At 46.8% G+C, this 15,646-nt stretch overlaps 1 protein-coding gene across 3 annotated transcripts in view; it reads left to right on the top strand.

Annotated features, from left to right (window-relative positions):
• The window catches only part of Ankrd6 (ankyrin repeat domain 6), a 141,992-nt gene that overhangs the window by 88,354 nt on the left and 37,992 nt on the right, over nucleotides 1-15,646 (top strand). For all 3 annotated transcript variants that reach the window (XM_038347279.1, XM_038347281.1, XM_038347280.1), the window contains one exon: nucleotides 793-1,056. In XM_038347279.1, coding sequence (XP_038203207.1) covers nucleotides 937-1,056 — 120 coding nt within the window. In that variant the 5' untranslated portion in view covers nucleotides 793-936. The remainder of the gene's footprint in view (nucleotides 1-792; nucleotides 1,057-15,646) is intronic.

Raw genomic sequence — 15,646 nt, 5'->3', positions numbered from 1 at the left:
ACCAGAAGGCTTTGTCCCCAATGGTTTAGTGGCCATTGATTTTCCTCCGGATTTAGCAAGGGAATGTGGGGTGTTTGTGGAGGAGGTGATCCTAAATGGTAGAGCTGGCTGCACCGAGAGGGGCGTCATTTTCCTCACAAGGTGGAGTGTTTTCATCAGTTTGGAACTGGGGTCTGTGCTCAGAACTCCACCTGTGCTCCCGGCTCCAGAACTCAGAAGGCTGCACTGTTTCCAGAAAGGAAAGGATGGAGAAAATCACGTGCTCTGTGTGTGTGTGTGTGTGTGTGTGTTGAGGCTGGGGGGGTCTCCTCAAAGAGACACCCTACCTACCATGGTCTCCGAGTGCCTGTTAGCCATGGTGGATTCACAGGAACCAGGTCCACAAGGCTAAGGCTGGTCATTCACAGTACACGTTGTTATGTAAATGACCAGGAGGTGTGTAGGGAATCAAATCAGGCCTCTTTTTTTTAAAAGTTAAAAACAATTAATTACATCATTCTCCCCACCTTCCCTCCCTCCGCCCCTGTGTTATATCAGGCCTCCTTCCCCCTGGTAAAAATATAACCTCCCAGTTCTGCCTATCCTGTGGAGAATGGTCCTGAGGAGGGAGGAAGTGGAGAGATTGGCACACTCTGCTGCCTGCCACTCCGAAATGCTGTGGAAACATGCTTTTGATATCCTGTCTCTCTAGGTTTCCTCCCCTGTGTTGTGCGGACAGCAGAGGTGTGTCTGTCTGTCCTTGTGTGCTGAGTGGCACTGATGGCCGCTTTGTTTTGTGCCCTCCCTCCCCAGGACCTGAAGATGGAGTAGTAACCAAGGCATGCCCCATGATTCTGAGCACCTTTCCCTGTGGACTCCAGTCCTAGCCAGAGGCTGCACGTGGAGCTGAAGGAACCGATCCCCTGCTTTCCTGAGAACCCCTTTCTCTACTAATTCATGAGCCAGCAGGATGCGGTCGCTGCGCTTTCAGAACGCCTGCTCATAGCTGCGTACAAAGGCCAAGCGGAGAATGTGGTTCAGCTCATCAACAAGGGTGCCAAGGTAGCGGTTACCAAGGTAACAAGGAAAAATGCCTTAGCGATTCTCTGGGAATAGCTTACCTCTTGTCTGCAGAACTGTTGTTTGGTTCATAGTCTTTAAAGGAACTGGCTTTGGTAAAGAGATGGAGGCTTGGGGAGAAACAGGAAGCATTGAAAATGTTTCCGTTGTCATCTTTCAAATGGAGCATGTGTAATTTGCATTTGGCAGTCTTTAAAGTCACATAGGACTTTTCCCCGTCTACCTTTGTAGCCAGTAGGCAGGATATTTCTTTGGAGAAGTTCCTACACAGAGACTGACTAAACAGTGAGCTGGGGTGGGGTGAGGTTTGGTAATCATGTTAGGCAGGTCTTCTGGCAAGGTGGACCAGCCTTTGGTCAGGAAGCCCCTGCCCCAGTCTCATTGCCCTTATCTGACAGATTGGACCAGATGACTGTCATGACTACCGTGGGCACTCTTTCCATGTGGGCTTTGCAAGACGTTGCTCATACGTCATCAACCAACAATACAACGGCAGATCAGGGAACATTTGGTTGAAGGCATTTGGTTTATAGCAAAACTCCAAGAAAAGTAGGTCCTGGCCAGGTGTGGTTGTGCCAGCATTAGGGAGGGAGAGGAACGTAAGTTCGAAGACAGCCTGGGCTACATAGATAGTATCAAAAATAAGCAAGAAATAAGCCACACAAAATGTGTCAGGCCCTGCGTAGTTGAAGTGCTGGTGCAAGCTTGTCCAGCTTCTGGTTGCTGTGAGGACTGTAAAGCATCCTGGCGAATATTCTGTTCTCACTCTCACTTCGGAGATTAGGAAACTGAAGGCATTTCTGCCCAGGGAGAAATGCACCTTATATCCGTGGTGCCCCAGTCGGAAGCTCTCCTGCCATCCACCCCAGAGAGAGAGCTATGCAGATGGAGATATAGCCTTAGTTTTTCCTGTGGCATCATCTGTTAATATCTCTGACTTTCTGGGCCAGATGTTGGTCATTTGTCCGTCTCAGTCACTCGTGTGCATTTAAGTTCCTGCCCTTTGTGCACACAGTGAGAAGTTGTGCTCAGCTAGCTAGAGACAGAATTCACCAGGACCCATCCATGTGCGTGCCCTAAGCTTGGATTTCCTTTTGGGAAATAAATTTTTGTTATGGCAGCCTGAGCAGTACAGCCACATTCCGATTTTAGAGAACTTTGTCATCCAGTAAAAGACTATATATCTATTCACTATGTCCCTACCCCCAGCTCTAGGCAACTATGAATCTCCTTTTCATTTATGAGTCTTCTTTTCTTGGTTATTACATAGAAATGGAGCTACATGCTGTCCTGGCTAGTTTTATGCCAACTCGACACCAACTAGAGTCATCAAAGAAGGGAACTTCTATTGGAAAAATGCCTCCATACGATTGGGTTGTAGGCAAGTCTGTAGGGCATTTTCTTAATTAGTGCTTGATGGGGAAGGGCCTAGCCCATTGTGGGTGATGCCATCCCTGGGCTAGTGGTCCTGAGTTCTATAAGAAAGCAGGCTGAGCAAGCCATGTGAGCAAGCCAGTACCACCCACTCCAAGCACTCCGCCATGGCCTGTTCATCAGCTCCTACCTCCGAACTGTGCCCTGTTTGAGTTCCTGTCCTGATTTCCTTCAATAATGAATAGCAATATGGACACATCAGCCAAGTAAGCTCTTGCTTCCCCAACTTGCTTTTTTGTTTTTTTTTTTTTTTTAGAAATTTTTATTTATTTATTATGTATACAATATTCTGTCTATGTGTATACCTGCTGGCCAGAAGAGGGCACCAGACCCCATTACAGATGGTTGTGAGCCGCCATGTGGTTGCTGGGAATTGAACTCAGGGCCTTTGGAAGAGCAGGCAGTGCTCTTAACCTCTGAGCCATCTCTCCAGCCCGCAACTTGCTTTTTTGGTCATGGTGTTTTGTCCAAGCAACAGAAGCCCTAACTAGATGTGTAGCCTGTGGTGTCCTTCATGATTTCGTTCATGGAGCATACTATCAACAAGAGTCATTCATGTTGCAGTGAATGATATTTCATCCCTTTTTATGGCTGAATAGCTATACATAGTAAGAGCACACAGTGGTTCCCTTAACTATATTACAGATATATAGATATCCCTCATCTATATATCTATACTTATCCCTTATATAGATATAGATAGATATTATATTGTAATATCTATATTACAGATGCCCCCATGGATGCCTGATACTACAAAACCCCATGCATGCTATGTTATTTCCTATGTACAGATGTTTGTAATAGAGTTTAAGATATAAATTAGGCATGGTAAGGAAATGACCACAATTAATGAAGTAGAGCCCCCCCACACACACACACGTGTATAATGTATCAGTACACTAAGATAAAGTTGACATTGTTGCGCACTGGGACCACTGAGCGAGATAACGATACGTTTAACACAGGCACCGCAACACCACCAGTCCGCCTGATGAACGAGGGACTGTGGGTAGGCAGGGTAGAGAGCATGGAGACACTGGACAGAACAGGGATGTGTGTCCCTGGTGGGTGCAGTGGGACAGCATGAGCTTTCATTGTGTGGCCCAGAACAGGATGCAACTTCAGACTTCAGAATTCTTTCTCTCTTGAATTTTCCATTTGCCGTTCCAGACTGTGATTGACAATGGTTATTACACAGAGTGAGATGGTGGGTAGAGGAGAATCATTATACTGTCCTTCAGTCAGTCAGTGGACGTTTCCGGTTGGTTCTAGTTTAGGGCTATTATGAAAATGGCTGCCAAAGCTATGCTTTTGTGTAGGCGGAGTTTGCTTTTGTGTTGGTGAATATCAGGGAGATTTGCTGAGTCGCGTAATAAATCGGTTTAAGGCCCTAAGAAAATGCCATGCCTGTTTTCAAAGAGGGCTTACAATTTCACATTCCCACCAGAATGTTCGAGGGTCCTGTTTTCTACTTCTTCACCAATGCTTCCTATTTCCTATTGCTTGTAGAGATGTCGAATCGTTACTCTAGCCTAGGCTGGCCTTGAATTCATGGCAGCCCTCTTGCTTTCCAAATGCTGGAACTACAGTTATGAGCCACCATTTCTGGTCACCATTTACTTTTTTTTTTTTTTTTGGTTTTTTGAGACAGGGTTTCTCTGCAGCTTTTTTAGAGCCTGTCGTGGACCTAGCTCTTGTAGACCAGGCTGGCCTCGAACTCACAGAGATCCGCCTGCCTCTGCCTCCCGAGTGCTGGGATTAAAGGTGTGCGCCACCACCGCCCGGCACCATTTACTTTTAAATACACTTTATCTTTGACTTATAATGGCATTACATCCCAATAAGCCCATCATAAATTAAAAATACTGTAACGCTAAATGCATTTCTTACATCTAACCTACAAGACAGCTCAGTCACACTACATATGTGGGGTACCCTCTGCCATCTTTCTGATCATGTGACTTGCTGATGCTTGCCCAGTATCCCAAGAGGGTGCCAGACTGCATATTTCTAGTCTTAAGGGGAAAAGTCAAAATTTAAAATGATTTCTCATGAGCATGCATTACTTTTGTATCAGTGTGAGTCGTAAGTCAAATCTCCATAAATCAGGAGTCATTTTCATATGTCTTTACCACAGGCAGACTTATGCACAAGGAATTTTAAAACTGTCGAAGTGCTGTATCCTGTGCATATGGGTGTTTTGCCTGCAAGCGTGTGTGTACTATTGCAGTGTTGGGTGTCTGTACACGGTGTCTGTGTACCACATTTCGTGCAGTGCCTACAGAGGCCAGAAGGGGGCATCACATCCCCTGGGAACTGGAGTTACAGATGTTTGTGAACTGCCATGTGGTGCTGGGAATTGAACCTGAGTCCTCTGGAAGAGCAGCCAGTGTTCTTAACCATCAGGTCATCTCTCCAGCACCTGCTAGAGAGCCTAAAATAAAATCATAGTTCATGCTGCAACGGAGGTATTCCCATTCCCTAAAGGGAACTCAGCCAGACAAAGGCAGGGTTCTGGCTTCATCACAGGCAGGACTCTCGGATGCATAAGTAAGACATTTATTAAAAGAACCTACAGCCTGGATCCTCAGGTCATATGGTGCTCAGAACGATGACCAGAGAAAGAATCAGACATCCCCAAGCCTGTGGGAGCATCTTGAGGGAGCCGTGTGCTCAGGGGTGATGTGGGAGAGTCTTCTGTTTGTGTTGATTTCATTCGTTAATACAGAAACTGCCTGGCTCATTTGATTGGCCAGCCCTTAGGTGGATGGAGTAGACAAAACAGAATGCTGGGAAGGGAAGTTAATAAATTGCCCTGCCTGCTCTCTGAGCCAGACTGCCGTGCCTCTCCTCAGGGAGACAGATGCAATGGAGCCAGCCACCAGGTCAGACGTGCTGAATCTTTTCTGGTAAGACACCACTTGTGGTGTTACACAGATTATTAGATATGGGTTAGTCAAGATGTGAGTAAGAGGCTGAAACGAATGGGCCAGGCAGTGTTTAAAAGAATACAGTTTCTGTGTAATTATTTCGGGTAAAGCTAGTCGGGCGCCACGGGAGCCGGGCAGGAATGCAGCCCACCGCTCCCATCACTACACAGGGGTCTTTACAGCTGGCATGTATGTCATCCTGTGGCTTTCTAAGTTACATGGCTTAGAATATAATTTACAACAAGGTTTAAAGGCTGAAGATTTTTCCTTTTGTAAGCAAATCGTGAGCTTTCTGAAAGGCGCTCTTCAGATTTGGAATGGGAGAAGAGCACTAAATTCCAGGATGTGCATCATTTTGGCCCTAAGCAAGAATTTTATTTACTGCCCTTGACATCCCTGTCTGCCATAGCTTTAGGAAACCATGCCCTTGGTGGGCAGTTTGGCAATGATTAGTGTCTGAGGTTTCCTGACTCTGCAGGACAGGAGAAGGAGGTCTAGGACCAAGGGCCTCTCTCCTTTCCCATATCCCCAGGATGCCTTCAGTCCTCTTGTTTCTCTTGAAGAAAGGGCTTCCAACATCTCCTCCCTGTTTCCTCCCTCCCCCACATGGGTTCCACATTCTTAGAATATATGCATACTATTGATTGACCAGTTTAATTTTTAAAATTGAGTCAAATTAATTGTTTGCAATACTTACAAAAGAACAGGTTTGCATCTTAACTGTTTGTAGGAGGTGTGAGCTTCAGTGGCCCTATAGAGTCACACCATGCCCAGCTGTTGCCAGCATTTACTTCCAGATCTTTTCCCACCTCTCCAAGTGGAAGCTATATGTCCCCGTTAAACGCTGACTGCCCAGCTCCTGGAACTCCCCCTGAGCACCTGGAACTCTCTTCTTTCTGTTTTGAGACAAGGTCTCACAATGTCTCTCTGATTGGCCTAGAACTAATTCACAGTGTGGCTCTGTTTGGCCTTGAACTCGAAGCTGCTTTCCTGGCTATTTTTGTGGCCCCATGATATTGCTTTAAGTGCTCCGGACCAAACCTGCATGTCCCCAGCTGGAGCCTGTCACTCTTCTTAGTGTGTCTTTTATGTTGAGTGGCACCCTTGCTTGTGATTCCATACCATCCTGTTCTCTTTTAGGTTCCCATTGTCCCTCCTGTTGCCACCCTCTTAGTGGGCAGGCTGCTCATTCTGCTTTCTCAATTTCTTCCTGATGTCTTCCTAGTCACCTATACTAATGCTATAGGAGATACTTTTTAGAGAACAGAAAGGTGGGGTTTTCTTTTGAGAAAGCCTTGGCTTCATATATGATCACATTATCTCATTACCTCATGTCAGAACTGTTGTTGAATGATGTTTTTTTTTTTTGTTTTTTTGTTTTGGCTTTTTGAGGAGGGCCCACCACCTAGCTCTCAAATCACACACGGAGGCTTATTCTTAGTTATGAATGCCTGGCCTTGGCTTGGCTTGTTTCTCACAAGCTTTTCTTTTTGGTTTTTTTGAAACAGGATTTCTCTGCAGCTTTGGAATTTGTCCTGGAACTAATTCTTGTAGACCAGGCTGGCCTTGAACTCACAGAGATCTGCCTGCCTCTGCCTCCCGAATGCTGGAATTAAAGGCGTGCGCCACCACCACCCAGCTTCTCACCAGCTCTTCTTAAAATATCCCAAATACCTTTTGCTTCCCAGCTTTTTCCTTTTCTAACTTCTGTGCATATCTTACTTTCCCTCTTACTCCATGGCTGGCTGTGGCTGGCCGCTGAAGTCCTCCTCCCCTTGTTCTCTCCTTGTTCCTCTCTTCCTCAGTTCTCCTATTTATCCTCTCTGCCTGCCAGCCCTGCCTGTCTTTGTTCCTGCCTCGCTATTGCCTGTTCAACTCTTTATCAAGACCATCAGGTGTTTTAGACAGGCAAAGAATCACAGCTTCACAGAGTTAAACAAATGCAGCATAAACAAAATTCACACACCTTAAAATAATATTCCCCAACGAAGAAGTATCTTCTCCTGAGGCTTAATTTTGTTAGCTTTGCATCATTGGCTTCTTGTTGCCTGGATAGACCCTCTGCGTTGCTCCTGTGCTGAGCGTGGACCAGAGAGGTGTAATTAAAAGCCTGAGGAGCTGTAGGGTATACTGTGGAGCTGTTAAGAAACTCCTCTTGGGATGCTGTGGTTTTTCACTTCCTCTAAAAGTAAACAGATAAAGGCATTTGGTGAAACTTTAATTAAGAGGAAGATAGCTTTATTCACAAAATGAACACTTATCAAAGCCTGCAATTTTTTTTGTTTGTTTGTTTTGTTTCTCTGTAGCTTTGGAGCCTGTCCTGGCACTAGCTCTTGTGGACCAGACTGGCCTCAAACTCACAGAGATCCACCTGCCTCTGCCTCCCAAGTGCTGGGATTAAAGGCGTGCACCACTACCACCCGGCCATCAAAGCCTGTGTTTAATATCAGTCCCTGGCCCTGAGTGATAGAATAGGGACTTAGATAACAAGAAACAGAACCAGCTGTGTGAGTGGTGTGCACCTGTGGCTCCAGCACTCGGAAGGTGGCAACAAAAGATCAGGGCTTCTACAGCTGGACCAGATGCAGAGAGTCAGAGACCTTGGAACACTCAGTCCTAAATGGGATGTCTCCATCAAATCCCTCCCCTCAGGACTCAGGGACCTCTGTAGAAGGGGAAGCAGGAAAGGGACAAGAGTCAGTGGGGACGGAGGATACCAAGGAAACAAGGGTGAACACAGCAGGACTGATGCATGTAGAAGCTCACAGAACGTGGCATCGTGCACAGGCCCGCACAGATAAGCCAGGCGGGGTCTCTGCACTGAGAGGGGGCATGGACCTGTCTACCGTCTCCAACCCAGCAGCTCTCTCCAGTTGACAACCACAGGAAAGAATTAGTTCTCTCCAACGGAATCTCACAGGGTACACAAACCACACTAAAAGGCAGGCCCGTGCCCAGCAGTAGATAGTCACCTGAAAATAAATTCAGTGGTATTTTTGGAGTTTTTGTTTTGTTTTGTTTTGTCTTTTTTAATCTTATGAAACTTTGGGCATTTTTTTTACCTCACTGATCTGTTTATATATTATGGTTTCAGATATTGTGGTTTTTATGAGCTTTCTGTGTGTATGTGCACACGTGCTTCTCATGCTTCTGTGTGTACATGTACTTCTCATGCTTCTGTGTGTACGGGCACATGTACTTCTCATGCTTCTGTGTACGTGCACATGTGCTTCTCATGCTTTCTGTGTGTACGTGCACATGTGCTTCTCATGCTTCTGTGTGTACGTGCACACGTGCTTCTCATGCTTCTGTGTGTACGTGTACATGTGCTTCTCATGCTTCTGTGTGTACGTGCACACGTGCTTCTCATGCTTCTGTGTGTACGTGCACACGTGCTTCTCATGCTTCTGTGTGTATGTGTATATGTGATTCCCATGCTTCTGTGTGTTCGTGTATATGTGATTCTCATGATTCTGTGTGTACGTGTTCATGTGCTTCTCATGCTTCTGTGTGTACGTGTACATGTGCTTCTCATGCTTCTTGTTTTGTTTTTTTCTTTTTCTCTGATTGTTTGACCTATTCTGGTTTGTTTGCCTGTTTGTTTTCTAAAGAGATTGAAAAACAAAGGTGGGCTGTTGGGGAGGATGTGAGAGGAGATGAGAGAGAAGAGAAACTGTTATCAGAATATATAATATATGAAAAAAAAATCTTGTTTTCAATTAAAAAAAAAAGCTCAGGGGCCCCAGGTCACTCTGAACTGAGTGTAGTGAGCCTCAACCAAACCAAAGCAGAACCCTTGATCTCCTGGAGGCTGTGCTTAGCGTCGTCCCAGAGTGCCTGAGGGTGGGGGGAGGGGTGACATTCAGGAGGGTTGGGGGTGCTGCCTAAAGAAAAAAACGCTCTGTGGGTGCCTTCATGTGTGTCCTCACTACAAAAGGTCGCCGTCAGGTGACATGAAGTCAAGGATCTGGGATCTGGAAAGGACCCGGGAGAGACAGTAGAGGCGGCACAGAGGCCACATGCCAGCCGGGCTTCGGGTCTTGCTCCCAGTTATAGCCATGTGACCTCTGCCACTGCCTTACTCTCACCCTCCCTTGGTGTCACAGCAGTGCATAGAACGGGGTGGGGGGGGCAAGGCGAGAGGGCGAGAGGCCGCAGAGAGCACTGCCTGTAATACCTGGTGTGTCACAAGCAGTCAGCTTGCCACTTCCCTTCCCCCTTTCTTCCCTGTGACCTCTCCCTGTCCTCAAGTCCTGGCTCCCAGAACCAGGAAGAGCTTCTGTGTGTTTCTACGCATGTAAAAGCAGGTCTTCCTCACTTAGAAATGTAGGTAGGCCCACACTCGCCATAATGACCTCTTCTGGGCTGATTAGGAGCTTTGCGGTGTGGAGCTAGGTGTCTGGTGAAATGGTTCTGCATTACTCACTGTGTGGCAGGATCGCAACCATTTGAGCAGTTGCTTCCTGGGAAGCCGATTATTTGCCATCCTGCATGGTCTGCTGCAGTGTGTATACTTGGATGTCTCCTCCAGACACAGAAGATCTCTGCTGAGCAAATTCCTAGAAAATTCCTGGAGCAAGAAGTGTATCTGTTAAAATTATAACGATCTCACTGAAGGGACATACCAGCTCACCCGCAGAGAGCTTTTGGGAATAAGGATCAGTGGGTAAAGAGACAGAGCTAGGGTAAGAGATTGTGTAGTTGGATTTTTCTTTGGGCCACCAAACAGTCCCCAAATAATGACCCAGAGACTTATTATTAATTATGAAAGCTCGGCCTTAGCTTATGCTTGTCCCACTAGTTCTTGTAACTTAATTTAACCTGTTTTTATTCATCTACATTTTGCCTCAGGGCTTTTTTTTCTTTTTTTTCTTTTCTTTTCTTTTTTTTTTTCCGGTTTTTCGAGACAGGGTTTCTCTGCAGCTTTTTTTAGAGCCTGTCCCAGAACTAGCTCTTGTAGACCAGGCTGGCCTCGAACTCACAGAGATCCGCCTGCCTCTGCCTCCCAAGTGCTGGGATTAAAGGCGTGCGCCACCACCGCCCGGCACCTCAGGGCTTTTTACGTTTCTTTTATTCTGTATGTCCTGTTTTCCTGTTTTCTCTGTGTCTGTCTGTCTGTCTGTTCTCTGGTATTTGCCTCTCTCCCTCTGTCTTTCTAGAGCCTGGATTCCTCCTCCTACTTCCTCCCTCTGCCCAGAAGTCCTGCCTGTACCTCCTGCCTAGCTATTGACTGTTTAGCTTTTTACTAGGCCAATCTGGTGCCTTATGCAGGCAAGGTAAACAAAGGTAACACATCTTCACATAGTTAAACTAATGTTCCACAAGATTAATCAGGCTTCCTGTAGCTGTCCTAACAAGCTCTCACATAAAGGGAATGACCGCCTTACCATTTCAGAGGCTGGAGTGTGAGGCCAAGCTATGCTGTCTGAACCTGGGGGTGAACTAGCTCTGCTTCTTGCCGTTGGTGGTCCTGCACTTACAAGGGAAGCTCCCAATCCCCTCCTCTGTCTTCACACGGGTTTCTCTCTGTGATTTGTGCTACCAAGGCAATCACCTTAAGCATTAAGGGCTCAGTCTGTTCCAGTATGATATCATCGCAAATCTCTTACATCTGCAAAGGCTAAGTAAAATCACGCAGGCGTGGCAGAAAGGGGTCAGGGCAGAGATCATTAGGTGGAAAAGGGCAAGAGAGGAGGGACTAGGGATGCTTAGGGTCAGGAACTGGAGAGAGTGATGGAGGACTCTCATTGGTTAATAAATAAACTGCCTTGGCTTTTTGATAGGGCAAGATTTAGAGAGGTGGAGTAGACAGAACAGGATGCTGGGAAGAAGGAAGTGAGGCAAGCGCTTCAGGCAGTCGCCATGCCTCTCCTCTCCGAGATGGACGCAGGTTAAGATCTCTCCTGGTAAGCGACCACCTCGTGGTGCTACACGGATTACTAAATATGGGTTAATTAGCCAATAAGAGGCTGAAACTAATGGGCCAGGCAATGTTTCAGTTTCCGTGTGTAAAGCTAGCCGGGTGGCAGGACGCAGTCCCACCGCTCCGTCTACAAGAGAGGCATAGGGTATATGCCCATTATCTGGATGGAAGTCTGGCTGTGCTTTGCTAGCGACAAGTGGCTGGAGTTGAATGACATGGTATCTTTCTCCCAAAGTAGGGGCACCTCTGAGAATGAAGGGCTTTGCTGCATTTTAGGCAAGTGTTTCCCAGAAGCCCATGATTTAAACATTGGGTCTCTAGTTGTGGCACTATGAAGTAGTATTAATCCCACCGGTCAAGTATAAGACCACTACCACAACTTTTGAGCCAAATTTGAAGCAAGCTTTATTATCGTCTTGGCCAGGACGATGTACACTGGTCAGGTCCATACCCAGAATTCCTGGAGAATGACCACGTTCTATGGATTATCACCAGAAATCACTAGGGAGAATTGATTTATGGTGGTAGTTCTGAGCAATAATTATAATAAAGTGTTAAGATTTTGGAGCTGGAGAGATGGCTTGGAGGTTGGGAGCACTGACTGCTCTTCCAGAGGTCATGAGTTCAATTCCCAGCAACCACATGGTGGCTCACAACCATCTGTGATGAGATCAGGTGCCCTTTTCTGGCATATAGGCATACATGCAGTCAGAACACTGTATACATAATAAATAAATAAATATTAATGACAAAACCATTTAGATGTGGCTCAAAAGATGTAGGTTAGTGATAAAGTGAAAATAAATTTGCCTATTAGTGTAATACTAGCCAGTATCTACAGGGCTTTCAGAGTGTATCACCATCATTGTCTCCTACTTTGAGCCAGTAGAGGGCTTGGCCATAATCTGGGGTCACATCGTGGTTTGTCGTGGGACCTCTAAGTGGCCTCGGGCTCGCTGATTTTGTACAAGGTATACATGTGCAGCTTACCGCCTCACCGTATCCAGCACACAGTTCTGGGCCGTGACGTCCACCCTCTTCCTCTCTATCTCCAGAACTTCTCCATCCCTCACACTGAAACTCTGTCTGCATCGGAGACTAACGCCTCCGTCCTCTTCTCAGAGCCCCTGCTGACCATCACTCTACTTCCTGTCTCTTTGACTTTGTTACCTGTTTTCAAGTCTTTCACAATCCCTATTAAGGGTGGAGAGAATAGATCACAGCCTCCCTTTCTGCAAGCCTGGCCAGCTTATTAACCTTTTCAGGCCTTCATTTCCTGACTGTGAAGTAGCCATTGGTTCCTTTTGAAGATGGAGTGATGTAATCCATGCACAGGGCTTACACAGAGTGGTCCGGGAGGAGGATGGGGCTCAGCTGATGGTGGCTGTGGTCAGCATTGATGACCAGGTCCCCACTGGAGTTCATTGTCCTCAGTGGTTCCTTTGGGTCAGTGGTTCTCAGTATCGATGACAGTAGAAGCATATAAACAGCCTTAAAAAGTGTCAGTGCCCAGGTGTGGTTCAGGAGACCCTTGATTTAATGAGTCTGGGGTGTGGCTGGGCTTGAGGAGTTCCCAGATATTCAGGGAGAGAATACAAATTGCTCTAGGAACTTCCCTTGTGGGGGGAAGCTATAGAGCTTGGTGAATATCATGAAATACTGATATTCCGAATATCATAATTCAAAACAGTGCGTTTAAAAGGAAACACATGCATCAATTATGGAAATAAAGTATGTGCTGTGAGTTCTTATATGGCTTGCCTTATAAGAAAAGCTCAATAATAGGTTCCTAAGCACCAACTTACTCTTCTGAGGCTCTTATAATAAGACAGGCATCATGGGGACACACGCTTTTAGCCAAGGGATGTAGACACCTCAGAAGATGCTTGCTGGAAGGAGGAGAGATGAGCGCTCAGATTGGGAGGTATACTGGAAAATTAGCATGAAGGGGTTGGCATGGACCTCTGCCTGGGCCTTGGAGGAGCCGTGCTCTGACTGAGGAGAACAAGCCTCAGGACCTAGGGCTGGACCCACATGGGCCCCAGCCTCCTAGTGAATCAAAGGTTGCCGTTGAAGAAGTGGAATCCAGAATTTGGTCTCTGCTCGCTTCACTGCTCTTCCTTGCTACTCCCTTGCTCTAGGGAATTTGTGGACCTGTTCATGGGCTTTTCTGGCCTCTTGCCCTCAGCATAGGCCTTAGCTAAGTGGTTCTCAGTGGGGATGGAGGTGACCTTGTTTCGCTCCAGCTCTGGGCAGGCCTGGTGGAGATACTGGCTCAGAGATAGCAGCTTCTGCCTGATAGGAAGTCATGCATCACCCTCCGCTGGGTTTAGTCAGTGCTGCAGGTGACTCCACAGAAGGCCTTGTCTACATATCTAAGTGTCTGGTAACCCAGATAAAGTTTCCTGAAATTTCCCCAAATCGTGTAGGTCCTAAGCTCCTAGGCATATAGGTTAATAGGTCTTTAATGCTTTATGTATTTCTTGTGTGTGTGTGCATGATATTGAGGGCAGTGATGGGTGTCACAGCGTGCGTGTGACATAAAGAAGGTAACTTTACTGAGTTGGTCCTCTTCTCCCACCTTTCCAGGGGGCAACTTGGGGTGCCAGGCTGCATGGCGAGTCCGTTTACCTACTGAGCCATTGTGGTTGGGACTGATGGGTCGTAACCACTCTACATGTAGCCCCATTGAGTGTCAGAACTTTAAAACCCTCCCTTATGCTTGTATGTTTGTGTACAAATGCAAACCAATCATTGTGCTTTGTAAGAGTCCCAAAGCAGCAGTCTGCCAGCTAGTGGTTGGTGGGTGTTTTTTTAAAAAGTTTAAGAGATGGAGGGCATGAAAAATATTCAAAAAACTATTGAAGCTGGCTATGGTGGCACACACCTTTAATTCCAGTACTTGGGAGGCAGAGACAGGCAGAACAGATCTACATAGTGAGTTCCAGGCCAGCCAGTGTTACATAGCTCGACCCTGTCTCAAAATACAAGAACAAAAGAAATTCCTTTGTGGTCTGTTCTAAACACAACGTTCTTTCTTACCCTTAACATCCCAGCACTGTCTACATAGTGTCTGCCTTTTCTATGGTTGATGTAATAAACACTGCTGTTTGCAGTAGACCAGAGGGGTGTGGGGTTCCTATGCCTACACTATGCCATTTTATATGTGGGTCTTGAGTACCTAAGGGAAGCCCTGAAACCTGTTTCCCGGATACTGATGAAGGATTAAATGAGTGTATCAGCCAGTACTGTACTTCCAGAGGACCTGGGTTCAATGCCCAGTACCCGGTTCCAGAGGATTGAACACTCATGCTCATACAGATGTACATGCAGGCAAACCCTGTGTGTGTGTGTGTGTGTGTGTGTGTGTGTGAGAGAGAGAGAGAGAGAGAGAGAGAGAGAGAGAGAGAGAGAGAGAGAGAGAATTCAAAGCCAATCCCAGTTATATAGTCAGTTTAAGGCAGCCTGGGCTACATGAGACCCTGACTCAAACCCCTCCCCCATCCAAATGTCGTGTTTCTAACACATGCATGCCCTTTCTTTAAGAGTTTTACACTCTCTTGACACACTCTTCCTCTTTCCTTGATGCTGTGAACAACACAGAGCCACTGTCCACCTCCAGCAAGGGCGGTATGATTGTGATCTGCTGTGTTTCTTGCCCTCTCCTGGGGGAAAGGGTGTGCTGCCCTTCATTTCTTCCTGTCGTAGTGTTTGACCTCAAATGGCTCACACACACCCATCCATGTCCTTGCAGCGTCCCCAGTTAAAATGGTTTAGTGGTTTCATTTCTTTGCGCTAATGAGTCTCCATTCTATCACTTCCCTTCCCCCACCCGTCTTCCGAGTCTAGTCACTTCTGTTTGGTTCCTTTGGCTTCTCCCCGGGTCTCTATGAGGCTCTGGGCGCATGAATGTCACTGGGTGAAGCTGTGGTGCTGGAAGGCCTGTGTACCAGCCAGCACCCACGCACCTCACTCTTCAGGTGCTGTTATAGCGTGCGGGACACTCACGAAGCCACATCGCTGGTCTTTAGTAAGTAGGACCCAGGACTCCTAAGCAGGAGCAGGCCTGGGTGGATTAGTGACTAGGGTTGTTCATGACCCGAGCACCCCACCTGCGGGAGGCTTTGGGGGGCTGTGGAATATTCTTTTACTTTTTTTGTAGGCTGTGGTTCTCAAATGGCCCTGAGTCACCATTACTTGAGTGAGCAGAAGTAATAAAAACTCAGGCAGAGAAATTGGGGTTCAGAAAAGTAAAACAGCTGGCCACGGTCCAGCTCTACCTCAGTCCGAAATGGCG

The sequence above is a fragment of the Arvicola amphibius genome, chromosome 11 (genome assembly GCF_903992535.2).
Source record: "Arvicola amphibius chromosome 11, mArvAmp1.2, whole genome shotgun sequence".
Classification (NCBI taxonomy): domain Eukaryota; kingdom Metazoa; phylum Chordata; class Mammalia; order Rodentia; family Cricetidae; genus Arvicola; species Arvicola amphibius.
Note: the sequence above shows the minus strand (reverse complement) of the source record. Positions and strands in the feature narration are given on the sequence as shown.